The following is a 26,753-nucleotide window of genomic DNA, read 5'->3' on the forward strand; positions in this document are numbered from 1 at the left end:
TGGCGGTGGCTATAATAGCGACAAAAACATTACCACTTCCAAAAATAATCATTTCCCAAAGCCGTTGCCAAATGGTCTAGTAGTTAGAATCTCCACTGAAAACAAGGGGATGTGTGAGAATTTTTTTTTTGTGTTGTCATTAGTGGCGAGTGTGCCTGGTTGTAAGGCTGAATGGAAAAGAAAAGTGAAGCCATTTAATTAGTCAGGTTGACCCTCAGAGGTCCAAGTACCTACAACAGTTTGCTCCTGAGAGAAACAAGATAGAGGGAGACAGAGAGACAGAAATGCGAGACGAAGCTGTTTGTTGTTGCTCTGATGCTCTGATAGTCTGTCAGGTCCTGGCAAGTTTAAAGTCAAGGGACCAAATTGGTGTTGATGTAGCACACTTCTTCAACACTCTCATTTGGATATCTTTTCGTCTTTCTTTGTGTCTCTTCTTATCCCACTCTGTACCTCCTAATTTGCCTCTTTAGGGAGTGACAGTTGCATTTAGGGAAAAGGTTATCATTGCATTAGAATAGAGTGCTGGCCTTGAGGCTTACCTAGAATTACATGGCACTGCCTGCAGCCCCCTTCGTTCTGTGCTGGGCTGAAATGTTATCAGTCTGACTTAATTACTGTCACCGGGCAATGGGATTGACTATAAATGTACATTACAGTGCGGGACAGATTGGCGAGATAAAAAAAGAAAACAATACTGGAGTGCTGAATGCCTTCTTAAGATCGCTTTGTGTTTAACTTTAGGTCAAAGGATTATTTGTGGTATGTGTTTAGCATCACTTTTATTCCTCACATTCTCTGCTAAACACATTCGCAAAGCCACACACACACACACAGAGCACATCCTTTATCTGATTAGCTGGCACGCCTTTGTGGAGCTGTGTGTGTGTTTGCGTGTGTGAGGTACAGTGCGTTTCAGCTCAGCATCAGGCCCCAGGCAGGGCATGGATTTCATTTAGGAAAGTATCAAAGGTTTACACGCTGTTCGCTTTAATCAGCATGTTTATCAGGCAGAGAAAAATTGCAGGAAGGGACCACAGGGAGAAGGAGGGGTGTGTGTTTTTGTGTCTTTGTGTGTGTGTGGTGGTGGTGGTGGGGGGGTTTATCTTAAGGACCAGTAGCCAGGGAAATTGATAACGGCTACAAGGTAATTTAGTGGAGACTTGTGCATCCCTCCACTGCTTCTACCCCTGCCTCTTATTCTAATTACAGCCCATGTAATGTTCTAATGAATCTGCAGGTGGGTTTGAGTAGGGGAGGGGCATTTAGGTGGAGACGGAGGTTGTGCCTTTATTTCGTTGTATGTATGCACGTCAGCATGTAGCCCTTGCTTGCGTGCATGTGTAAGTGTGTGTGTGTGCTTGTATTTGTCACTCCAGATCAAGCTTGTTTTTCTGTAAGAAGATTGAATGCATCTCAAGGCTGTGTCAGTATCTCTCGAGTGCATAGTTGTCTCACTGTTTCTGAAATATGAATATGATATGAAAAGCAATTAGATTAGCCCTTAGCAGTATTAAAGATACATGCCACTCACAGACACAAAGTTCCGCTGATACTTCAAGTTGTCACTGTGGTTCCATCTTCCAGCTGTGGGTGTACAGGATGCAGGCTGCAGCCAGACACTCTCATCTCCTGCTTATACTAGACTACTGATAAGGTCCAGCAATTGCCTTTGGTGGTGCTGGTGCCTCCAGTCACACATACGTACACACACACACACACACACACAAACCTAAGCATAAACATGCAAGTTCAATCACAGAGCCATGTGCGCAAACCTCCAGGGGATATGGGCTGGACCGTAAAGGCCTTGATACGACCAGAGTGTAAACATCCCCACAGGATTGCGGTCCAATGAAAGGAGTGAGCTGTCAGGAATCTGATTTCTTTGTGTCTTTCAGTCTCTGTGTGTCTGTGTTTACATCTGTGTGTGTGTGTGGTTTTGTTCAGATAACACTTTGGGATACCGTTATAGTTTGAGAAAGGGGTATTTGGCCTCGAGAGACTGGTGACATCAAATTGCTGTTACATTATGCACATCGCACATGCTTTATAATGGAAAAGTCAAGAAATGTTTGTTGTTAAGTTTCCTCCATCTTTTGCTCCACACAGGAAAAGGAGGGCGTCGAAGCGGTGTCAGTAGGGGCCATTCTCTCTGATTACCAGAGGGTCCGGGTGGAGAATGTGTAAGTTGACCACGTGCACACTCACGATCCAGAACACACTGTTAGTTCAACGTGCACGTGCACCCCTGAACTTATATGAGACACACTGTTATGTCCACTGAAGAAAAGAGCACATCGCCTGCATTCTTACTTCCCTGCGCTCCAAATTTGGGGGCGAGTTTTGCTTAAACACACACACATACATGCACTGCATTATATTTATGTCAAGTTATTTAGACTAGCTTTGAAGTGGTTCTGTTTTTATGGAGCAAAATTAAATGAAATGATGGTTGAAACTGATGGTTACCTAATTGCCAAGTGACTTTGATCATTTTAAAAGTGCATTTTCCTTTTGGGGTAGACGCACGGCTCTTACTCGAGAAAGAAAAAATAGTTCCCTCGTGTGAGAGACACCTACAAGTATTACTTTTACTCTTATCTTATCTTTTCTTTTATCCTACTTTTCTTGTTTTTTTTTATTTTCATAAACTGGACATAGCAGAACACAAAGGCTCTCTTCACATTAACAAATCCTGCTGTCAGTCAGCTATTGTTTTCCCCACACAAATATATAGGTAAGCAGCTCAGGCATTTCTTGAGCAGTAGACGTTTGTCTGCAGACAGTTTGGCTCCAGTTACCTGCTGTGGATATGTGTGTTTCACCTGAGTTTATGTGAAAGACAAGCCACAGCTTAAGATGAAGTTTTTTGGGGGGATTTTTGTGTGCGTGTATATGTGCGTGTGTGTGTTTTCTCCTTGAATAAAACCGCTGGCTGCGGTGGCAGGTGGCAGCATGTGCTGTGGGCCCATCAGGGTGGCAGCTTTCCCGTAAATGAAGAGTTGCCCAGCCAAGTAGGCTTTGAAGTTGTTCTAACATTGGCTAATATTCAGTATTAACCAGTTTGCATCCCTTCACCTGTTTCCCAGATGTTTGCGGCTTGGTTTGCAGCCATTGGCCTACCTGTGGCGGCGAGACCAAGAGTCCTTGCTCTCTGAGATGATATCATCAGACCTTCATGCGATCCTCATCAAAGTTGCTGCTTTCGGTGAGTTTGTGTTTCAGCCCACTGGTGAACGCTCTCTTTATGTTCTCTCAAGGTGCTATATTGGTTAAGCTGTGTTTGGAATGGGCACCGAAGGAAGAATTTGCATAAGTGAGCTTTAGGAAAGTAAAAATAAGGTGTAACCAGAGGGGAAAAAGAGAGACAAGCAGAGTAATGCCCTAATCATTAATCTGCAGCTTAGCCGCGGTGTTAAGACTTGTGCCAGCGGCAAAAGTGTCGAAGCAGAGAACAATATGAAAAGATAAGACGCACAGAAGGAGGAGGGTTGAGGAAAAGTGTGCGGCTGTATTAGGAGGGTGTGTGGAGGAAAGGTTGGCAGTCGAGAAATAATCACGGTTGATTGCCCCGTACATGAATGCAACCTGTCAATAAGCGACACATGTCCCCATTGTATGTGAGAAACTCTTCTGTCTGTGCTTATGCATAGCTCAGAATACATGGTCCGTGAAGCGAAGATTAAAATCTGGTACCTCTCATTTACGTTTTTCAACTGCTTCAGCACTGACGGAAGAGGTTAATGTGGTGTCACCTGCTCTCTACATGCCTGTTTTGGAGCCCGAGGATAGGAAGATCAGATTACAGAATAACAGGAGAGACAAAGGGAAAAAAAAGTTTTTCTTTCCCTGGTATATGATGTTAAGATCCCTACCTGTATCTACTTGACAGTGCAGCTGGATCCCCTTTGACGGTGCCGGTGATAAACGATAATTATGGCTACAAATGGTTCTTTTTACTCTCAAACTACTCGTGGCGATAGATCATCATGTAGACACTGTTTACGTGCTGTTAAGTGGTTGTTGTCACCTTTGGTAGCAATCAGTCGAAAAGGGGTCCACGGCTGACTGATGACCCACAGAGCTGTGTGAGGCGTCCATGATATTCTGCATATCTTTCAACACTGCTCAAATAACCTCTTATAGAATGCACTTGTCAAGCCATTCATCATTGGTGCTTTATTTCCTGGAGCCATTTCTCATTTTTAATGGGTTTTATAAAGGACATATTGGTAATAAATAATATTAACTTGTCAGATGCCCATCAGGGTGGAGATGATGTCAGAATCCATTTTTCTCTCACAGTATCATAATTGTGTTTACTACAGACAACATTTTTTTTCTTATCTTGATTTGCATTTGTAACTCGATAAAATCTAAGTCTGCATTTATATTAGCTATCAATCAACTTCCTAAAATGACAAGCATGTAACCAAAACAGCCTACCTTAAAGACCTCAATCACCCTCTAACCCTGCAGCTTCTGCCAAGCTTTTTACTCTAAACACATCTTAACTCTAAAAGCAAATTCTCAACATTTTCTGGAAGATTATAATTAGAAAGGAAAATCACCTCGGGTGACTATGAGTGTGTATCTTGGCCTCCCACTGTAGGTGTTTGTGTGTATTTAGGGATGTGTGTGTTGGCTACAGGTAAAAAGAAAAGATTTTATCAGCCCTGACTTCTCACCTGTCCCAAGGCAGCGGTAATTAGAAAGGAGAGAATTGAATAGGGGTGCAAGAGCCCAAGGCATTTTAGGCAGCACTCATATAATTGCAGCTTTGGTGGAAGCAGGCCTGTGCAGTGAGGTGTGCTGTTTGGGGGAGATTGGGTGACAGAGGGGCATACCTGGTGGCCTTTGGTGTTTGTGTGTGAGAGAGAAAGCAAGAAAAAAGAGATTTGGAGGGATTAAGATGTGCAAACCCCAGGAGGAGAGGAAAAATACTTTCACAGGGCAAGGGTTAAGTTTGCAGTTGCACAGATAGTTACAACTTAGAATATTCTGTAGCTAGAAGAAACTGAGTTTTTTGGGGCCTTTTCTTTCTTTCTTTCTTTCTTTCTTTCTTTCTTTCTTTCTTTCTTTCTTTCTTTCTTTCTTTCTTTCTGTCTTCTTTTAAAGAAGTTTATGTTTCTTAGTAATAAATCCCTGTAATGAAAAGACAGGTGTCCAAATGCAGGATGATCCTCTTAGTGAATTCTCTGGAAGTGTTCCTTTGTGTGCTGACGGTGGGGGAAAAAAATTCAGTCATTGAAGATCCCAAATTGCAGGCAGGGAAATAAGTTCAACTGGATCTGAGCCTACGAATGTCAGCTAAAGCTTCTAATGAGCAAAAAAGCATTCGTCTGAAAGGTGGAGGCACATTCCCGTTTTTGGTGCTGTGTCTCTGCAGCTAACTGTGGATAATTGGAAATCCTAAAAGCTAGTATTAAATATTCATGTAATTAGTTAATCAATTGATTAGTGCATGTGCGTATAAGGGCACAGGTTCAGCAGTTAATTGGTCCTCAGCTCCAGAGATAATTGGCATGTGTGAAATCACGGTCTGCCTGTTGGAAAATCTTTTATCTCTGCATGAACTTTTACCCTTCACACGAACACATCCTTTAAGCTCGGAATTAGGGAACTTATGTCACGTGTTTGCTGTCACTGATCACCTCGTCACTTTATCATAGTTTAATGTATATTTAAAGGACAATTGGTGATCAGAGACCTCAATGGTTTGTATGTTTGATTTGAATATTAGAACTACATTGGCAAAGCATCTAGATATAGAAACAGTACCAAACAGAGCCTGTTATCAGATATGAGATTATCAACCCCTGTAAAAAGATGCAGGTTGTTCCTGAAATTAAGTGTTCTGTCCTCTAACCCGGACCGATTTCATTTGTTTTTTTAAACAAACTTATGTTATTTGTAGACATTTTCTGTACCACAATGAAGTACCATGGCGCCACAGGGTATCTGATAGTGTAAATAAAAAGAGTCTTTGCTTGGTATTGTTTCTATATATGAAGGCACCATTACAAATTGAGACTTTAGAAAGCCACACTGTAGGATCAGGTTTGATGCAGATTGCAGGATGGCATTACCTGCTGAATTAGTGCCCAGGATCTATGGTTGTTATTCCTTCACTATTGCTTTCCATGCTTTGTTACATTTGGCACAGTGCTGGTGTTGCGTGTTTTCGTGCTGCATTCCTATTTTTTGTTTTGTAGTTGTGGGTTGTTATACAAGTCACATTGTGAGATGATCATCCTAAATTTCTGCCATTGTCAGGATTTTGCCTTGGATTGCAGAGTGGTTATAATGGACAACTTTGAACTTCACACATGGTGCAATGGAGGGCCTCTGACTAAAGATGTCGCCATGATTTTTTTTCACATTGTCATCTTTTGTCTGGGACAGAAAAAAAAAAAAAGCAAAACAAGTGGGGATGTCTTCAAAGTCAGAATTCTGACTTTTTCTCTTTGTTTTTTTCCAGTGGCCCTAATCCTCTTCCGTAGATAGTCAATAACAGACATGTGATTTCAGGCTGCAAGTTTAGCTTACTGCTCACACGTCAGGTTCAACTGCTTTCTGCTTTGACTGTTTAGAAACTAACAAAGATGAAGTTAGTTAGACAGATAGGTAATAGATTATTTAAAAAAATTTAAAAATACATACACAGTATTCCCACGCCGGACGGTGCACCTTTCATGGACTCGCGACATCATCTGTAAATTTATATTGCAGGAATTTCATTGCATGTTTCTATAGGTATTTAATTCTTTTTTACATTTCAATTATTTTTGCAGTAAAATAAGCATTTTCTAACCTAGAAAATTAATAACAGAGTTATAACAGGGTTTTCAAAGACAGTGGGAAGGTTTATAAGAGTGTGGGGGAGGATTTTTATGACTCAAAATTAATCACTAATTAATTAATTATTAAAAATAATGGAATAAACATATGGTTTCTACTTTGTGGATTTTTACCTTTCGACCTAATCGAGGAAATACTGTATGTATACCTTTTGTTTCCAGTCAAGTTGCATATTCAGATCCACTGTTCAATTATAGTAATTGAAATATCCTGAGTGTACTAGTACAAATCAGAAAGAGAAGCAACCAATCAGAGAATGTGCTGGAAAAAATGACTAAATGAGGAATAAGTTCATTGGTGAATTCTTAAATAAACTTTTCCAGCTCTTTTAATTTCATCCATTAAAATGTTCCAAGATAACTGTACTAATTTTACTTTGCTGTCAGTTATTAGAATCCATTTATTTTTTAAATTTCCATTATATGGCATGCACTGGAGATTCTGTTGTTCTTCTGTTCAGTGAAAATTATGAAATTCACGTGTTAAAAACAAAAAGACGTTCTCTACTGCAGATGGTTTGGGCTGTTTTGGGGTTGAGGTTTACCTTAAATAGTTTAAGAATGATAGGCTGCATTTTTTGTTTGTTTTTTAAATTACACATTGTTTTCAGTTTCACTCTAGATCTGAAAAATATTTTCCACAGGTTCATTTTGGTCCCCAGTTTCTTCTCTATCATTTGTTGGACTGGAAAGATTTCATCTTGATGTGATTGCTACGCGGTTCATGCTGCCCATTATTTTGCTAACAGACACTGAATTTCAGATAAGAGCTTGACAAATTTCACATATAACCTTAATCTTATCATCCTTTGTACCGTGCTACTTCCCTCTTCTCCTTTCTTCCTCTCTGTTTTGTATTCCTCTGTCTGTCTTGCGAAGATTAGGTGATAGTGAACAGCTATTGTTTTGGCGGGGGTCTTTGAGTGCGTTGTTTAAAGGCTGGTGCAGCTCACCTACTAGGGAGGAGATGCTTATTTCATCCATTTAAAGGCTAAAATGTTACACATCATGAATCCAATTTTCTCTGCCTTTTCTCTCTGAAGGCAAGGATTAAAGCTGAGCTGTCAGCTGCCAGATCTTAAGACAACCTGCGGATGCCTGCGATACTGCGCTCAGCTCAGCTCAGCTCAGCTCAGACAGTATCTAGAATCTCCCAGTTTTTAATTTGGCATTAGGCTCAGTAAGCAAAATCACAGTCACTTTCAATTAAATAGGTAACTCACTGCTGTGGGTTTACATGAATCAACCTTTTCGAGATGGGAAAACCCAATCGCGATCGTTTAAAGGAATTAGTACAACATTAAAAGAAATAATTTCATTCAGTGACTTCTAAGATTTTCTGTAGAGATCAGATGGATTTATTTTTTCGAGAACACGTCTATGCTTTAAAACATTTTTTATTATTATTTATCGGTTAACTTCTCCTACAGCTTGCAGTTTTAGTGTTTTATATGTGTTTTTATATTTTTAGATTGTTTTTAAAGACTATTTTTTAAACCTCGGTATAAAAACATAATTGTATAAATGACTCTCGGTTTCCTGGTAAACTTTTTCTTCCTCCTTAATTTCAAACCCTAAATGTCGGCACTGTTCTTGAAAAGAAATGCTCTCCCTCATTACTGGACTCCCTGGTTTTAAAGTTCACTGAATTTAATTGGAGTTTTATAGGATAATACGAGGTAAAAAGCCCTTTTAAAGGAGAGCTATTCCTCTCAGTCTCTCTTAGGAAAGCTCCTCTCTCTACAAAGTGCGATCTTGCTGTCTCTGGCGACAGACTAATGGCAGCTTCTGGTGGGCTTATTTGGGTTTAATGTGGCATAATGAGGTTAGGTAATTGGGTTTAGGTCAAGTTGTAAAACAGGTTCAGAGGAGACAGAGATGTGAAGATCATGTAAATGAGTGATGTTAGATTGCTAAAGGCTCACACTGGCGGCTACTCAAACACTTTGCAAAGAATGTATGTTCCAAGTACAAGCTCACTGCATCTACTCTCATTTCCAGTTGGTTTGAGTAACCTTAAGTCAGTCAGAAACGTCAATTAAGAGAACACTCATACAAGTGCTAAGTGGTCTTGGGAGAAATGCCTCCGCATTAGTGTCGTCTTTGTATCGTTTTATCACTCACTCCTGTCTTCCTGGTTTCCGTCATCCTCTTCTTTCCTTGTAAATATCAAATCATGTATGATATATTATTTAAGAGTGAGGAGGTTAATGAACGTATTAAAAAATGCGGCATCCCCTCAGCAATTTGGAGCCAATTATTAAAATTTGTTAAAAGGCATGACTAATTAAAGAGGATATTTAAATTGGATTGAATTTTAATGCTTTTTTTTCATCTCTCCTTATTACCTTTGTGGCAGGGTTAAGATGAGAGGATGTTGAGATTAGATATTCTCACACTAATTAAGACCACAGATCCCCTGGGAAGAGAATAAGGGTCTGCTCATTCTCTCTCCACACTTTCTCCACCCTCCTTCCCTCCCGCCTTCTCACTGTTATGGCCCTCCGTCCCTCCCACTGTTGTGGCCCTCCATCTCTCCCTGTAGTGCCGGACCACCGGGGCCCGGAGGAGAGACACAGCTGGGATTAAGATGAACTGGGATGGGATGCGACGTCCTTCCTTCGCATCACCTCTGCCTTCCCTCACGTCTCCCATCCATTGCTCCCCATGGGGGCCCGTTGATGACACGTTAACCTTTGAGGCTGTCAGGCCATGAGAGAAGAGAGATTCTCACATTTCGATTAACTTAGTTCCTTTAATTAAACACATGAACATGCCAATGAACAGGATCACCTGATGTCTAGGAGTAGTGGAGCTATATTAGATTTTGAGAGAAATAATTTGGGTCAGCAGCTTTTTTTTATGGCGATGACATCGTTGTCATGTTACTCATCAGTTATTTGATAATGATTATGTCGATCAGTTAATAGGCAACCACAGAAAGGGCAAAGAAAAATGATGAAGAATAAGGAGAGACTTCACTAGCGGTCATCGTATTTCTGTAAAACAGTCAGGTGTTTTGCTCTAAAGATGCAAGCATGACTTGGCTTTCTTAAAATATAGCATTTTACATTCGTGTCCTGTTATGTTTTTATTGTTCTATTCTTTGTAGAGAGCACCTGGTACTCAAAGCTTTGTGTTTTGTTGGAACAGCAAAGAATGTGCAGCAGGAAATCATTGGCTGCACTTTCTTTGTGAAAGGAGTGACAGGGTGAGATGGAGTTCTGCTTAGTGCCCTCAGGAAAGAGCCTGTAGAGCACAAAATCAGGACTCAGTGTCACAAAGTAGTAAAACCCTGCAATTCTCAACAAGCTGAGTAAACTCCTCGCTGTTTTCAGCCTTTTATTCCTACTAATATGTAGAGTGTTCCTAAATTAGAGCTATCAACGCACTAATCTTTCATTTAAGCTCAGGTCTGGATTTGGATATGTTATCAAAAGGGGAAGCGGGCTGCTAGTTGGATTTACTTGTTTTTGTGTCTGGGGACTGAGGGCCAGTCAGCCTGTATTTTAAAAGCGTGGCACCACTGGATATGCATACAAAACTCTCCACCACCCTTCTCTTCCCTTTCTTCTTTTCGCTCCCATTCCTGTGAGTCACTTCCATGCACCATTTCAGGGGAAGGGGAGGGGAAAGCCAAATAAACAAGATCTCTTTCCAGAGTTTATGTTCTCAAAGGGAACTTGTTGGGGTGGGGGGTTGTGGGCGAAGGATTGGGGGGGAGGGGGGGGTCTGTGGCCAGCAACTGAAAACTGTTGCCCTTACCCGGAGAGATCTGTGTACACTACTTGCAAAGTCAAACAAATAGATCCAGGGCGCAGGTTTACATGTGTGTTTGTGCGACTGCCCGTAAACCTCCCTGCCTGTCATCTTCAATCACTGTGTTGTGTTGCTGATCCGACCGCGCTCTCTCTCTCGTTCTCTGTCTGTTTGCAATGGTGTTTGTGTTTGTATTTCTGTCTTTGTGTATTGCTTTGTGTACATTCATATGTGTCTCTTCCCACATGTGTGCCAGGCCTGGATCCAGAGAAGCACTTAGGAAAACCTCTGGCTGACATGGAGCCCTACTTGAAACAGGTAATTGGATGGCAGATACTCCACCACACTTTCAGCCTCTTATCTCCAGGACATTACCTGACGTTCATTTCAAAGTTGGCTATGAAACAATATGAAATCATGTAGTTAAAATGATGTATTGTCTTGATGATTTATATATATATATATATATATATATATATATATATATATATATATATATATATATATATATATATATATATATATATAAAATATGATTTATGATTTAATATAAATATATTTTTTCATTCAGCAATTTATACATTTTAAAATCCAGTGTTCTATTGAAAATTTGGGATTGAATTGAGATTAAAAAATTATAAACTGAAAGTTTTTCTCTCCCTGAGTAGCTCTCCCAGAAGTATGGAGTCCATATATGTGGGGAAGGAGGTGAATATGAAACCTTTACCCTTGATTGTCCTCTCTTCAAAAAGAAGATCGTTATGTGAGTAAAGCATTATAAACTGTGTCTGACACTTTTGCAGCATGTGTGTTCTTTCCCCAAATATATATGGACGTTCATTGTGCGTTTGTGCAGTGATGGGGCGGAGACGGTGATCCACTCAGCAGATGCCTTTGCACCGGTTGGCTACCTGCGCTTCACTAAAATGCACACGGAGAGCAAAGACACCGTGAGTCAAACTTCCATGAGTTATAACTTGTTTCGCAAATGAGATCAATGGCGTTCAATGCCGAATCGATAATTTTACAAGCAAAAGTTTGAGTCGCTTCGGGATTGATTGCTTTAAAACTGCTCTCAGGGCAAAACAAATACAAGAACAAAACCCTTTGGTGTCTGATAACTTTGTTGAGGAGAAACACAGCACTGCAGGGCAGGGTTCAGATCGACCTCCAGAGGGCCTCTCTCTTGCTCCGGCGCTCTCTCTCTTACAAACTTTTGCTCTCGGTCTTTCCCTTCATCCCTCACTCTCTCTCTCCTCTAGCCCCACATGGCCTACTTTGACGTCTGCAATATTCACTGCAGCCTGAAACTAGGCCCAGCTTAATAAACATGTCTGCTCACATTAAGGCACTTTGCATTCAGGTAGCTGGCTAAGCGGACATAAGCAAGGGTTGTGGATGGGGGTGGGGGGGAGTAGAAATTGGCTTTTGGTAAATTAGAAGCTGCGGAGGGCCTCACAGGCTTGAAGATTTGCAAACATTTTACTTTGTCTGCAAGAGCGGACAACTTTAGAATCCTTAAATAATTCCCAGAAAGTTCTGATCGAGACATTGCCTTCATTTATGTTTACTTTTTAATTATGCTATTTTAGGTTGTGTAGTTCAATAAGAAACCTATTGGCTTATTGGTGTTCCTGCTGAAAGCAAATGCTCCTTGTGTAACGGTGCTGTGAGCTCAAAGTTGCACTGTGGGATTAACATGTCTCCAGGGTGGAGCATGTGATTTCTATGTGAGTTTCATTGTGGGTTTTTATGTGCAATAGAGTGCGTTTGTGTTTGTATTTATATATGTATGTAAGTATATCTTGATGCTGGATGGGGGGATGGGACTGTTATGGACAGAAAACATACCCCTGTCCCACATCTTCTGTGACCCTGCAACCTCACTCCCTACAGCTATATAATTTTTAACTCCCCACACTCCAACCCCCAACACACAGACACATTCACAGCCTCTCAGAGCCCCTCTAGCCCCCCCTAGGTTGCTGGGGGAAGAGCACGGAGAACCAGGGCCTGCACGAGTGGGAGCGGAGGGGGCGGGGGCAACCAGGGGAGAACCTGCCCTGGTTCAGCCTTCTGAAGCTTTTCTCGTCAGGGTGACAGATCTGCGGTGACACCAGCACTAGAGGAAACCGCACCAAGCTCAGGGGGTGGGGATGGACCACCATCATTTGCCCTCCGTTAATGCTAGTCAAGCTATTTTTCATGCTGGCCAGGAGAGAGGGGCTGAAGTATAATTAATTTGATTATCATATTGCCTAATGCGGTTGACAGCCGATGAGGGGGTGAATGAGTGTTGGGCATGGTGAGGGGGGCGTTGTGAAGATATGAAATATGTATTTAAATATGTGACGCCCCAGCAGGATTTGGCAGGTAATATGTATGCCTTAGAGAATGGTAATGATTTGTTATTTAAAGGAGTAGCAGAGTGCAGAGGGAAAGTATAAGTAAACAGATGAAATCCAGAACATGTCTCACCCATCCAGTCATGAGTTTTGACTGACAGCCAGCGTGATTGAATCTACAGTATCAGAAAACACCACTCCCTATTCGCCCGAACCGCGAATATGTTAGCATGTTGTTTCATATTCATTCACCTTGAAGTTATGCGTGTCTGGGTCCTTGTCATGAAAGACTGACACACACAGCCCACTTGGTGGGGTATTTGAAAAGATTGGCTAATTATACAGCGTTTTGTCTGTCTTTGCAGAAGGCTCCTTGCTCTTTGCTGGGCATTTGGCCTGATTTATTCCCTGTGGTGCTTTATTGCAGGATGTGGTGGCGAGAGCTTTGCCCCATGGTAGTTGTCCTTGCCAAAATGCCATTGACAAGATGACTGAGGAGGTGGAATATGCTGATCAAGCTGAAGACAACCAGCACGAATTTTCATCAAACTGTGACCTTAGTTGTCAGTGGGGCCACGGTGAGATTCATTTATTGGGAGAATCGCATGCACTGATATGCATGCATGAGTCTATATTTATGTCTTGGTGTGCCAGATGATATCTTTGTGTGGTGTAAGCGGGCTGAATCTGTGTCATGTGGCCAGCATCTTAATGGTAGTATTTCTGAATGATTGTTTGACAAGACCTGTCATTTTGTGGCAGTCTCTGACTTAATAATTCCTCTGACATAAACCGTTTATGCACAGTTTGTCTCTTAAGCAATATTTAAATATTTATAAATGAATAAACAAACAGATTGATCTCTCATTTTGGGGTTTCTCAAAGTTATGAACAGAGAAAAAATACTTTAAAAAGTAAACTAACATTTTCTCTTCATCTCGTATCTCTTCATGCAGACGTCTCTCCATCTTGCTCTTTAAGAAGTTCCAGAGGTTATCAGTGGATCTGTGGCATCAATGGCCTGCAGAGCCAAGACTCTGGGATCCAGGGCCAGACATCGGTAGCTTTCATCCAGCTGCAAAGTAAGGGAAAGTATTAAAAGTGTTGAGCTCTCTGGAAAATCACAAGGGTCTGCTAGAAAATTCTTTTTTGCCTCCCTGAAATCGCAAAAGCACATAGCACACAAAAGTAAACTATACTTGAATGAGTTATGTGTTCTTCAATCAAATAAAAATGACATCTTTGATATGGTCGAGGGGGGTAGAATATAATTCTTTTGTGCAGAGGTAATGTAAGCTGTTCAGTAAAAAACAAAAAAAATATGGCGGGCTTACTGTGCTGCACTGCTCACTTTACACCCACCCTCCACACCCACCCACCAAAACAAAAAAATGAAAGAAAAAAAACAATGAAAAGAAACACATGGAGAGAATTTTGTCCCCTGAGTGTCTTTCTTTCTCCTCGCTGGGTTAGCTAAACACACACCAGGAGAAGTAGCAGAGTTTGACAAGTCATTCTTACTTAGAAGTGCTCGTCAAGGCAGCAGGCAAAGCATGCGTCAAAGACTCTGTCCATGACAAGAACAGGATCGCATGCTGGCCACCAAGCAAGGACAAGCATTGCAAATTAACGAAAACTAAAGCTTTTTACACACACGCAGTGTGCAGGCGTGTTGGGTGGGTTATCTTTTTTTTTCCCTGCAGAAGTTTGAAAGTGTAGGCTTTTACAGTGTATCACAGTCTTTTTTTCTCCTTCTCTTTTTTTGATGGGGAAAGAGGAGCGAAAGATGAAAAGCATATTTAATGTTTATCGTGGTGCTTGGCTGAACAGCCTTCACAGTGCAGAGACAATATTAAACAAGTTAATATTTAATGAACAACCTCTTTGTATGAGGGCGAAGTAGTCTGAGACGCCAGTGTCGGCAAAGGAAAAACAAACTTGAAGCTCTTTCAAATGATTGTAGCGAGAAAGGCTTTGCTTTGAGCCCTTGTGCCTGCGTTTGCATCCAAAGCCTACATCGTGTGTGCATACTGTGCTAGACTGCACTTTACAGAAGAGGTCCACCATTACCACTTTAAAGCAATAGATTTCAATGTCAGAAAACATTTCTAATCTATCCACCTTTTAAATACTAAAGTGACAGAATTAAAATGACATGAATATTGAGTAAGTATGCAGTAGGTGTAGCTTTATGCCGAATTGATTCAGAAAAGTAAAACAAAAAAATCTCAGGCTTTTGGTAAATATAGCTGAAAATGCGAATCTTGTTCAAACCTGTCCATTAACACTAGTGGATGCAGTTCAGGGTTGTGCTGTGTTGAAAGTGACACATTTATCACTAGGTTCAAATTAGTAAGGTTGTTGTGTTTTTTATGTAACATGGTTTAGGGGGCTCATTCATATGGCTGACATGTTTATTATTTATTGTCTGAAAGGAAATTTCCAGTCTTGCTGACTAGTTTGTGACAATTAGGAAAACAGTTGTTGGAGACCAGGTGGCGACCATGTGCAGTCAATGCCTTTGAAATAATGGAGACCAGCTCTATTATGTCAAGACAACAACAAAACTGGGATAAAATGGCGATAAAGCAGTCTCCTATCAGTTTTCAACAGGGTCAAGATGGAAATTATATGCAATCTTTTTGCAATAATGTGGCACACGGCATGCCACCCACCCAATCTTGGTCATTCACTGGGTCAGATGGGTAACATTTATAATTTATGCATTTATAAACAAGCAAACAAGACACGGTTTGTAAGGGTTAATTCTTGTGTTACAAATTGCTGTGTACTGTGTGCCGTCCTGAGGGCTGACAGTCAGGTGGAGCGCAAGATTTTTTCTCCGTGTTTTTCTCCATATTTTTCCATTTAAATATGAGATATTAGATACTGTCAGAAACCAAGGTTTCCACGTGTAAATGAAAATATTGTTATTGTCCCAGATCCCTCCAGGTTTTTCCGCTCTGTGTGAAACTGAGTGGGAGCTGTGCACTGGGGCTGCTATCTCAGATCCTACAGTGAGAAAGCTTTGGTATGATTGTGTTTCTGAAGAAATGGGCCAGTAGAAAGGAGAAGCCAAACTCCTGAGTGATAAGATCAACCCAAACCTAAACATCGTTCACTCCTTCGTTGACAGTTAGAACTTGTGGTTCATGATGCCATAAACATGTTACAGAGTCCAGTCATTTTTACATATTTATTAACTCTCAAAGTCTGAAAGTCTGCTGTTTATTTCAGTAAATATATGCTTCACTCCCTGTAAGCCCTGTGATGTGTTTAGAAAAAGAAATAAATAAAAAAGTGACATGCTGCAGGAAAGCCATCATCAAAGCGCACTGTTTTCTTAGGAATCTACTGTAGTTTTTTAATTCTTTAAACTGAAGCGATTTTCGGCTGTTGCCTTTTGACACTTACTTCATATTAAATATTAAAGTTAAGTTGCACCATTAAGTTATGTTCAGCTCTGCTCTCTTTCAGTAAACTCCTATTATTATCTTAGAGTAGGAATATACAGGGAGGCAACTTGAAACAGAGTGAGGACTGAGTAAACATCAGCCGGACAGACAGTGCCAAAGTTGCACTCAGAGCTTTGAGCCATCCACAAGTGCCAATTATACACTTGTTCTGATAACATCTCTCCCACTGATTACAAATAAATGAGCACTCCTATCAGCAATTATCGCATACATATCAGTGGCAAAATAATGTGTTAAATTTAGTGCAATTTGCAGTAAACTACCAGCCACAAACCTTAGTAACTCATGTTTGTGTGTTTCATCATTTGATGGAGCAGAACTCATCAGCGCAGACTGACTTTAACCTTTGCCAATCTGTTTGAGAATGATTGCAGTCAGTCTGAGTTAGACTGAGACAGGTTGTCTCCCACCAGGTGAACTGGTGACCAAAAGTGGTTTTCTATTGTCCTATTTTTACTCTAGTGGGACTGAGCTCTTGCAAAGAAAAATCGTATTTCTTGTAGGTTTATTTTTGTTTTTCAGCCTAATCATGACCTGCTTCACATGCGTTGATATCTCTTTGGACCTCATATTAAGTATCCCAGTAAAAAGATACCAAATGTTCAATATTTGATCAACACAACATCTCTTATCGGCTTAATTTGTCATGAAATAAGGAGAGAACAGGTCTCATATGACCATGAAACTGCTTGTCAGTCAATCATGTAAATACTTTCTATAATGGATTATGTGTAAAAATGGCTGAAATTCCCAAACAGTTAATGAAAAAGTTTTGGTAAACCTCTGAAACATATTTATCATTTGCTGTAGAATTCACTGTGGTGGTGTAATAAGACAACATTAAAAAATATCCATAAAATAAAAAAAAAATCTCATTTTCATTCTGTCCAGAAACTTAATGACCTCACTGTAATGGTGCTTAGCGAGACACTTTCATTTGCCACAGACCTTTGCATTTGGATTTTATTTGGACTGTACTGTACTGTTGTTTTATTGTATATTGCACACAAAAGCCTTTTGTAAAAATGCATATTTTAACCAAGCAGTAATAATGTTAGGCTAGTGTAATTTATTTATAATATATTATTATCACTTCCAATGTATTTACTGTCTATAGGGGAGTTGGACAGCAGGGGCTGGAAGATGAAGGACATTGTTCTGGTTCACCTGTACGTAAAAAACATGGAAGATTTTGTTGAACTCAATGCAGTCTATAAGAAACACTTTGACATCAACCCTCCAGCCAGGTAAGTGTAAAACATCTTCAATATTTACGCTGCTCAAACCTGCATTTACAGCTCATTCTTATTCTGTGTTTATTTTATTTATTTTTAGTACAGCAATCATCCAGTTTTCTTCTTGTTTTTGTGTAGGGTGTGTGTCCAGGTGCCTCTACCTGCTGGCCAGCTGCTGCAGATGGACTGTCTCCTCCATGACTGGACCGAGCCCCTGGCAGAGGGCTGCTTCAATCAGAAAGAAGCTCTGCACGTCCAGAGTCTGTCCCACTGGGCCCCAGCCAATATCGGACCCTACAGCCAGGCCCTCAGAGTAAGTCTAGAAAAATATCCCCAAAAGGGAAACTATTTCTTCTATTTACTTATTAATAAGTATTTACATTTCAGCCCTGTTATTCACAGAAATTATTGGTTTCCAAATGATAAAGTAAGTTTTTGGCTTGGACCAAGCAAAAAATAGGAAACATTACTGTAGAAAAGTAAGCATTAGATTAAAGAAGGATAATCAAGGATTAATCTGATGATTGACAAACCTTCCTGGTGATTCGTATGCTTTGTAATTGTGCGCTCTTGAAAGGCAATTAAAATTGTGCTTGTCCGTCTCTTTTGTCTTTTGTTTATATAGAGATGCACATGTGCGTATGCATGTGATAGTTCTGTATGACTTGTGTTGTGTATACATGTAAATATGTATCTCTTTCATAGTGGGGAGTGCATATTCATTTTTGCACTTGTTTGTAAAGTTAAAACTCAAGCTTCTTTCATATTGTTTCAAACCCAGAAAGAATCTAGAATTCAAAGGGAGAGAAAAGGAAGTGTGGGCTGTGGTTGCACGGTTGGCTTGGTGTTGTGTTTACCCAGTGTGTATTATATAGGATTACACTTGTCAAGGTACTGTCAACAAGGATAGTGTCCATCTCCTCCACACCGTCCTTGATGTTGCAGCCAAATCCGTCTATGAGTGAGAACATGTGTGGATTAGCCATTCATTCAGAGCTTGATGGCAAATCTCTCCAGTGTGTCACCGAAGTTTAGTTTGGAGTCCTGAGATGCAACCTACAGAGTCAGGTTTGCTTTTAACATGCCAGCAGTGTTTGATTTCCTCAATGGAGTCTCATCGAGACATGAAATTGATGTCAGCTGTGTGCATGCGATGTTGCCTCTGGAAAGCAATCTAATCTTTCATTCCTCTAATGATCGTTCATATCCAAAGCAATTTGAGAAAACAATGAGAAGAGTTTGTTCAGAGCTGTGCACGGAGCTTCGTACGACCCCTGCGTGGTCTCTCAATGTGTCTACTCCTCCTCCACGCTACAATGGCTTAATTTGATCAAAAATGTATTAACGTCTCTTCAGTACAGATAGGGAGTTTTACATATTGATACAATTACCCCCTTGCTGTGAGCAAGCATGCAGTCCCACCCCTCCTCTCACCAGCACCATGGTGATGCCATCTTAATGACACTTTTTTTCTTGGTGAGTGTTGGCAACAGGGACAGGGCGAGAACAGCGACCAAAGAGCTCTTGTGGAGAAACCTTCTCATACATTCCATTCCACGGAAATTAATTAGTGAATAAAAGAGGGATTTAACAATACAAAGGGATTGGAAGTTGGGGGGAATGGATATCAGAATATTAGATCATAATCATGACCAGAGAATCCAGTCAGCTATGTGAAGCTCAGCTATTTTTAAGATAATGAGTTGAGGGGGAAAAAATGGAAACAACTGGAAAAATAAAAAAGGTTTCTGTTACCTTTCTTTAACAATTATAGTAAATATATATAGTATATATATGTATATATAATATACATATATAGTAATGCTAACCATGTGAATCTAGGGTAGTCAGTCAGGGCTCTAAACTAATCAATGTCCAGCTGTACTGGGATCAGTTTATTCTTTTGACAAATGTCCACTGGTTTGAAAGACAGCACATGGCTGCTGACAGAACGCTCTGCCCCTGCAGGACTTAATTACAGTAGGTCTCCACATTGAGGCTTGGTACTGGTGGAGGTATAGGGAATGGCATTATAGATTGGCATTTGATGGATGCTGGACCTTCAAATTCTATTCGTCTATTCATCTGTCTGCTCAGCTTGTCATGTCTCTCTGCTTCAGCTTTCTGAAATGGCAGGCTGACTGAACGCCGGCTTGGCCTGGTAAGCTGACAGATTTAGATGTGACTTGATTTAAAGAATTAGTTAACCTTTATAATGTCAAAGCTGGGGGCCTCTTGAGGGCCTGTTGGTGTATTGTATGTTGATATATAATATGGCATCAGTTTAGGTTAAAGCCGCAAGCCATAAAGAAAAAAAAACACTAATTTAATTTATGCCCTTTTTTTTTAATAATGTTTCATGTTGTTTCATACCTGACAGACATGTGTTTACAGGTTGAATTCACTGTGATATGAACTGTAGAGTAATCTTATCGTGTTATTAGTGAGCGTAGCTGTATCAAAGTTCTTCTCTTTAATTGTTTTGTTTTGCTGTCTTGTTTGTCAGGGATCTAATGAAAATTTAGCTGTCATTTGTTTTAGACGCAATTTACATCATCTAATTAAGATATAAGAAATTTCAGTCTTTTACTACAGCAATCAATTCATTAAGACAAAGAATGTTTCTCAGTTGGAAAATATCAAAACAAATTTTCTCATTACAATGAAAGACGAGTAATGGAATGCTTTTATGAAAGCTTTTAGGCAATTCTTTTGGAGTGACATAAAAGAAGCAGGAGGCGGGGGAAGGAGCACAAGTCTGTTTTTAGTTGGCTATGTTCCATGTTTTACACAGAAATGCATTACTAATAATAATAGATTACGCTTATTAGTTGCCAGATGGATCAAATTGGTCCATCATTCACTAAAGTCAGAGTTAGCAACAGGGGTCTCTTACTTGCAAGATCTGTTTAAATTAATGCTGGCCGTTCAGTCACATTCACTTCTGAGCAACATTTACTGCGGCACGTACGATACCCAAACCATGTCTGAACAGACAAACTATCAGCTGGATGGTTGTTAAACATCTCCTCTTTCCAGTTAAGGTAAGTGGCTCACCCCTGGGATATTTGCTGGGACATATTTCTCACTGATCAGATTCAGCGAGGTACGTTTGGGGAGTTGACTGCGCTAGCCTCAGGTTGCTGGTGAGCACTAACCCCTTGCCTCATTCCCCTAATTGTGAGTGACAGTCAATATTGTAGAAGATTGTCATGCACAAGCCCACGATAGGATTTGCATTGGATTTTGAGAATTGTCAAAGTGGACCGTGAGGCATCAGGAGGGAAGTGTATCTGACGCTGCCAATTAGTATCAAAGGGAGGAGTGTGTTGAGGCAGGCGGTAGAATTTGAATAATCTTCTTACAGGAGCATGAATGTCTAAAAACAAAGAGCTGAACTTTGTTTGGCCCTTTTGATGAAGAGCTGAGAGGTCAGGCTGAGTCAAAGTCAGACTGGGCCACCCGTGCTGGACAAAAGAGAAAATTGCTCTGCTTGTTTAAAGCTTCAGTTTAATTACATTGAATACAAGTTAAATAACAAACATTGCTTTAAGTCTGTTTAACATAATTGACATTGTAGATGGAGAGGAAACACAATATGAAAGAACTCTGAATGAAATGTGACAAATGTCTCCAAACACAACTGAAAATAGACTTTGTGGTTTCACGGTAAGCAGCTGAAACTGCTGACACACAATAAACAAAAATATGTGTATATGTTCTTTGCAGCTTCAACAGAAAATTAACAGTAGATAAATGTACACAAATAAGTAAATAAAGACTGGCAAACGGTAAAAATGTGGGTACGTTTTATGGGTGTCACTCTGAATTTTTCACTCGTGTAAAGGAGCCGGCATGCAAAATTCAGCAGGCCCCTACCACATCAAATATGCCCCCACCTACCGAAACTTCCTCAGCCTACATCCAGAGACTACATCTACCTCAATTACCACAGAAGAGTAATTAGCCAAAAACCAGTGTGTGTGCACGCATCTGCGTTCAGGGAGGTATTCATGCAGCACGAACAGATTAATTAGGACATTTAACTTCATTTCTAATACAACAAAATTAATCCCATAAAAAATGAGGGATCTCGGAGGAGGTGCCTGTCAGCATCTGACGCTTCTCCCCTGTTTGCCATAATCTATTAAAACCTTGCTTTTATCTCACCTCTCCCCTGTCATACTTTATGGATTTTTTCATAAACATGGCCCATACTTCATAAATGTCTCAATTTTCTAGTCTATTAACATTACTTCAAAAGCGCTTGATAAAAGAGGAGGGCATGCGTGAAATAATGCACCAATAATATGAAAACGCTGGAGGCTAGAACAGTAGGGGCGGCTCTCCAGCTTGAATGCTCAGACAATGCAAGGGATGTTATCAACTTTAATAAAAGAACAAATGATCACTTCCAACTAAGGAGGAGGGAAGATGAACCGGCGAGGGGGGAAACGGGTTGGGCCAGGAGGGGAACAGTTGTCGAGTAATTGAGTCGATGAAAAATGAGGTCTTGAAGGCTCAGTGGTTTCAGCAGTCGTGAGATTGAAGGCTAGTTGAAGCTGCGGTGTTCTTTAGCGCATGTAGTTACTTGCTCCTAAGTTGCAGAAGAGGATGTTAACACAGATTTGTTTGTTTTTTATCTTTTTATTTCACTGAGAATAAGCACAGGGAGAATAGGCTGCTTGTTTCCTTTCCTGAATTATGTGCAATGAATTGAACCTTTGTCTTTCTATTCTCAAAGGTTTTAACTGACAGTTAAGCTTCACCTCAGAGCGTTTCCCAAACAATCATTGATTCAGTCCCTGTCTCTATGCATCACCCAAGTCTGTCTATGTAGGCTTTAGTTATCCTACCCTAACACCAGGGTCAACTGTCTGCACTTGAATTGGACACACACAAAACACAATGATCAAACCCGGTAAGACCTTACCACAGTGGCATGTCGGCTGTATGCCCTGAGGCCGAGTCTTACAAGGACACACACAGACACACACACACCTGTGTGCTCTTTGCGATAGGCTCTGTCTGAGTGACAAGGTAAACTGGTTTGGTCATTAAAAAAAGTCACAGCTGACTCAATGTAATACACTCATGATTGACAGGATAGGTACACAGCAGTCATGCTAAACTCAGCAAGATGCAAATATATATATATATATGTATATATATATATATATATATATATATATATATACATATATATATATGTATATACATATATATATATATATGTATGTATATATGTATATACATATATATATATATGTATGTATGTATATATGTATATACATATATATATATATGTATGTATGTATATATGTATATACATATATATATATATGTATGTATGTATATATGTATATACATATATATATATATGTATGTATATATATATGTATATACATATATATATATATATGTATGTATGTATATATGTATGTATGCAAAGGCAAGCAAAATAAACACCCGAGCGTACACGCATCATCTCAAACCAACAGTAAATGTACACCTAACAAATGTTGTCATATATTTACTTGCATACAGACAACATATACACATAATCTCTCCTATATTACAGAAACAGGACTTCCTTTGCCTCCCCAAATATAATCCTGAGGAATATATCCGCTTTGAAATATGGTTCATAGTTTCGTCTAGGGACCGTGCTGGAGCTACTGCACGGGGAATGTACATTTTTGCCTCTAAATGTCTACACTTATATGTGACAGGTCAAAGGAGATTACCTTTTTAATCTGATGAAGAGGCAGTTTTATGTGAAGCGCTACACAGCAGCAAGGGTAATTATATTCTTTCTAGCCCTATCCTCCCTGGACCTTGTCCCCCCTTTCTCTCCTGCTGTGATTGTGTGGAGGCTGACCTACCGTGGCAGTAGTCATTTCCAGAAGGCATGACGTCCTTTGCTACATTATCCTATGCTGCTGCTGCTGCTGCAGCACTATGTGGGTACAGGCTGGTATCAGCTTGTACCAGGCGAGGACAGGGGAAGGACTGGATCTGTCAGAATACATCGGCTCTCATGCGATCGCATTTGCCGGCGCTGTGCCTCTGCTTCGGCCCCTGCCACACTCCCACTCATTAATGGGCCCAGCCATGACAACTGATCCTAATTGCCTTTGAACAGCTCTTCATGTATTATTGGTGCCTGACTGCCTTGGTCCATGTCAACAAGCCATGGGAAGCAGGGACAGCATTGCCACAGTTATCGTCTCTCTTTTTTTCCCCTTATATATGTACATAGTATACAGACAAGGATGCCAATATATTAATATAAGTATTTACACATTGTGTAAGTGTGTCTTTACACACAATTAAATATTAAAGCTACAAAGACCTTGATTCCCCCAAGAAATTGAGTTGTGTCTCTAGTGGATAGCATCTACAAAAGTCAGTCATCTTTGTAGTTTTACAAATAAGTAAACTTCAATTTGTTAAAAAAAAAAATGGATATATACATGTGTGTGTATATATATATATATATATATATATAACATTTGGGGGTTTGTATGTAGGGAATGCACTAGAATATTTAATGATATGTAGATTAATGTAATCAGTTGTGGTGTATGAATATGATTACACTTGATAAATAGTAGTCTCTGCTTTTTAATTTGAGAGAACCACATGGTACGTGTGTGTGTGTGTGTGTGTGTGTGTGTGTGTGTGTGTGTGTGTGTGTGTGTGTGTGTGTGTTTGTCTGTTTGCTATTTCTGTATGTGTTTGTGTGTGTATGTGAATGCATCCTTGTTTGCTTCTCACTTTGTCACTGCTGATGAGCAGTGGAGGGGTGAATGGTTCAGAGACATCAAGAAGGCATCTGAAAAGCGTCATGTAAAGATCCCACCACCGCAGACATCTGCCAAGACACTCGCGCTATTACAATTGCAATCACAAACACTCAGTCAAAACACATCAATTATTTGTAGTCCCATGTGTGAATTATTGCCCCATATCCAACTATTTACTTCGCATTTCACCCATCTATTTGAATACAGAAAAAGGAGAGGTGGGATGGCTTAGCTTTTTATTTGTGGAATGAAATAACTGAATACCAAATGCATAGATAAAAAGCATGGCAGCGTGTCCTGTCCACTTCCATCACTGTCTGAGAGAGGAGAGACGTATGACCATCCCATTACTATGGTAACTAGCCACTCTTTTCAGAGCTGCCCGGGTGTGTTTCTTCCCCCAGCAGTGACGAGAGGGCATAGCTGACGGGGCCTACACACACTCGCACATGCAAACACACAGATTGGGAGGGTCTGGAAGACGCTTTTCTTGTGAAATCTACATGTGTGGCAAATCTAGACAGAACAATACAGTGACCAACACGCATACATGCTAGTGTGGTGACATGCAGACAGTAATAAGTAACAGCATTAGGAATTGTAACCCACCGCCTTGTCAACAATTTATTCTTACCCAAAGTCTTTAAAGCCAAACAGTCAGCTCAGAAACATTAATTGAATCTAACTCTCACTGATGATTGAATTCAATATTGGAAAGAGTTTAATACAGCTGCCATTATACGCTATTTCTATATTTGTTATGCCTGTGTTTCAGCTATTCCACAAGTTCAACATATTAAACATGGCTGTAAGTGACTAGCTTAGAAATGAGTATTGCATCTTTTTAATTTTACACCCTCACTCTATCATAAATTTCACATAGAGCAGTTCTTGTAAGTAGTAGCTTCAAACCTGGGTTATTCATTTTTCAAAATGCCATTGTCATCAAAGTATGCTTTGCTGAGGTAAAAGTACTGCAGATGAATAATATACTGCCTCCTCTTTTTGGCATGTGTCAGCATGTTTACTTTTATTGTGTTTTTTCTTCTTCTAATTTTTCCTATAGAAATGTTATGAAAGAGAATGTCAGGCACTGTGTGTATCGGTAATATATGATGAATTTGAGATGTTCATTTAATATAATATAGACTGCACAATGTCTTCTGCATGCCAAAATGCATTGAGCTAAATTTGATGCACTCACACAGCTGTTAATTTTCTTCTAGGTTTTTCACCTAGGATTTGGTGCATTTTACGAACCATGCTTTTTTATATTTTCCTATAGTGTTATATTATTATACAATACTCATACTGTAGGAATAATACATGATAGTTTATTATTTGACGTTATCCATCCTTGTGCCCTTTTTTACTAAAATATTTTTTCATCTTTGTGATTTTGATTTGTTCCTCTTTATATTATTAATGTCACGTTGCAGCTATGTTGGCGTTTCATTGATAAAATGAAAAAATACAAAGTGGAATCAAGTGAATGTTAAAAATATATTTTCCTCGTATTGTTTCTTTTTTTTTGTTTTGTTTTTTAAATCCACGATCCTGCAATTCACCAGTTGTATTTGTGGCTTGTTTCTGTGAATATTTTAACTTGGTCAAAAAAAAGAAAGAAAGAAATGAAACGAAAATCCACGGAGACTCTGATGCTGTCTGGTCAGAATGTCCGTGCTTTGACTGGACTTTATACAGTATCTGCGCCATGGCTGATGTGCCAGCTGCCTTTTTAATGCAGTCATACTGCCATCTGTTGAGATGAAGAAGGAATACATTTCATTTGCTCTGCGCTGCAGTTTCTCTATCATATTTCTGTCAGCTAGTCTTCTTATTTTAAATGTTTAATTTGTTGTTTATTTTTCCACACTAAGCTACACATTGTGTCCACTGCAAAAAATTAATTTTCTAGAGGATAGACAAGACAGGATGTGTGTATGTGTATGGACTTTTCTCGCTCGATTAGCAGCTTCATTTTGCTGCGACACAGAATGATTGATTCAGCCTGTGTCATGCAGAATAGACATTTCACACCGTGGTCCTGTGCTGGTTATACCTCATATACACTCACACACAGACTTGTTTAACTTCACTACTCCTGACAGTTACACTTTAACGGCTATAGCATTTTATTTTGACATAATTCTTCTGTGGCCAGGTTAAGTTGACGCTTCTCTTACCAGCCAGACTAAGAAATGTTGCTTCACGGAAAAGAAAAATATGAAAAGACAGAAGAGACGAGGTGGTCGCAGCTGGGGAG

The 26,753-nt window shown here is 39.9% G+C and overlaps 1 protein-coding gene across 1 annotated transcript in view; it reads left to right on the forward strand.

Annotated features, from left to right (window-relative positions):
• Window positions 1–26,753, forward strand: part of dph6 (diphthamine biosynthesis 6) — a 56,916-nt gene that overhangs the window by 12,633 nt on the left and 17,530 nt on the right. The window contains exons 4-12 of the mRNA XM_082516447.1: window positions 2,113–2,186; window positions 3,093–3,211; window positions 10,879–10,940; window positions 11,291–11,385; window positions 11,479–11,572; window positions 13,395–13,545; window positions 13,924–14,049; window positions 17,561–17,690; window positions 17,817–17,991. Of these exons, the coding sequence (XP_082372573.1) occupies window positions 2,113–2,186; window positions 3,093–3,211; window positions 10,879–10,940; window positions 11,291–11,385; window positions 11,479–11,572; window positions 13,395–13,545; window positions 13,924–14,049; window positions 17,561–17,690; window positions 17,817–17,991 (1,026 nt within the window). The remainder of the gene's footprint in view (window positions 1–2,112; window positions 2,187–3,092; window positions 3,212–10,878; window positions 10,941–11,290; window positions 11,386–11,478; window positions 11,573–13,394; window positions 13,546–13,923; window positions 14,050–17,560; window positions 17,691–17,816; window positions 17,992–26,753) is intronic.

The sequence above is a fragment of the Aulonocara stuartgranti genome, assembly GCF_965226115.1.
Source record: "Aulonocara stuartgranti genome assembly, chromosome: 19".
Classification (NCBI taxonomy): Eukaryota; Metazoa; Chordata; class Actinopteri; order Cichliformes; family Cichlidae; genus Aulonocara; species Aulonocara stuartgranti.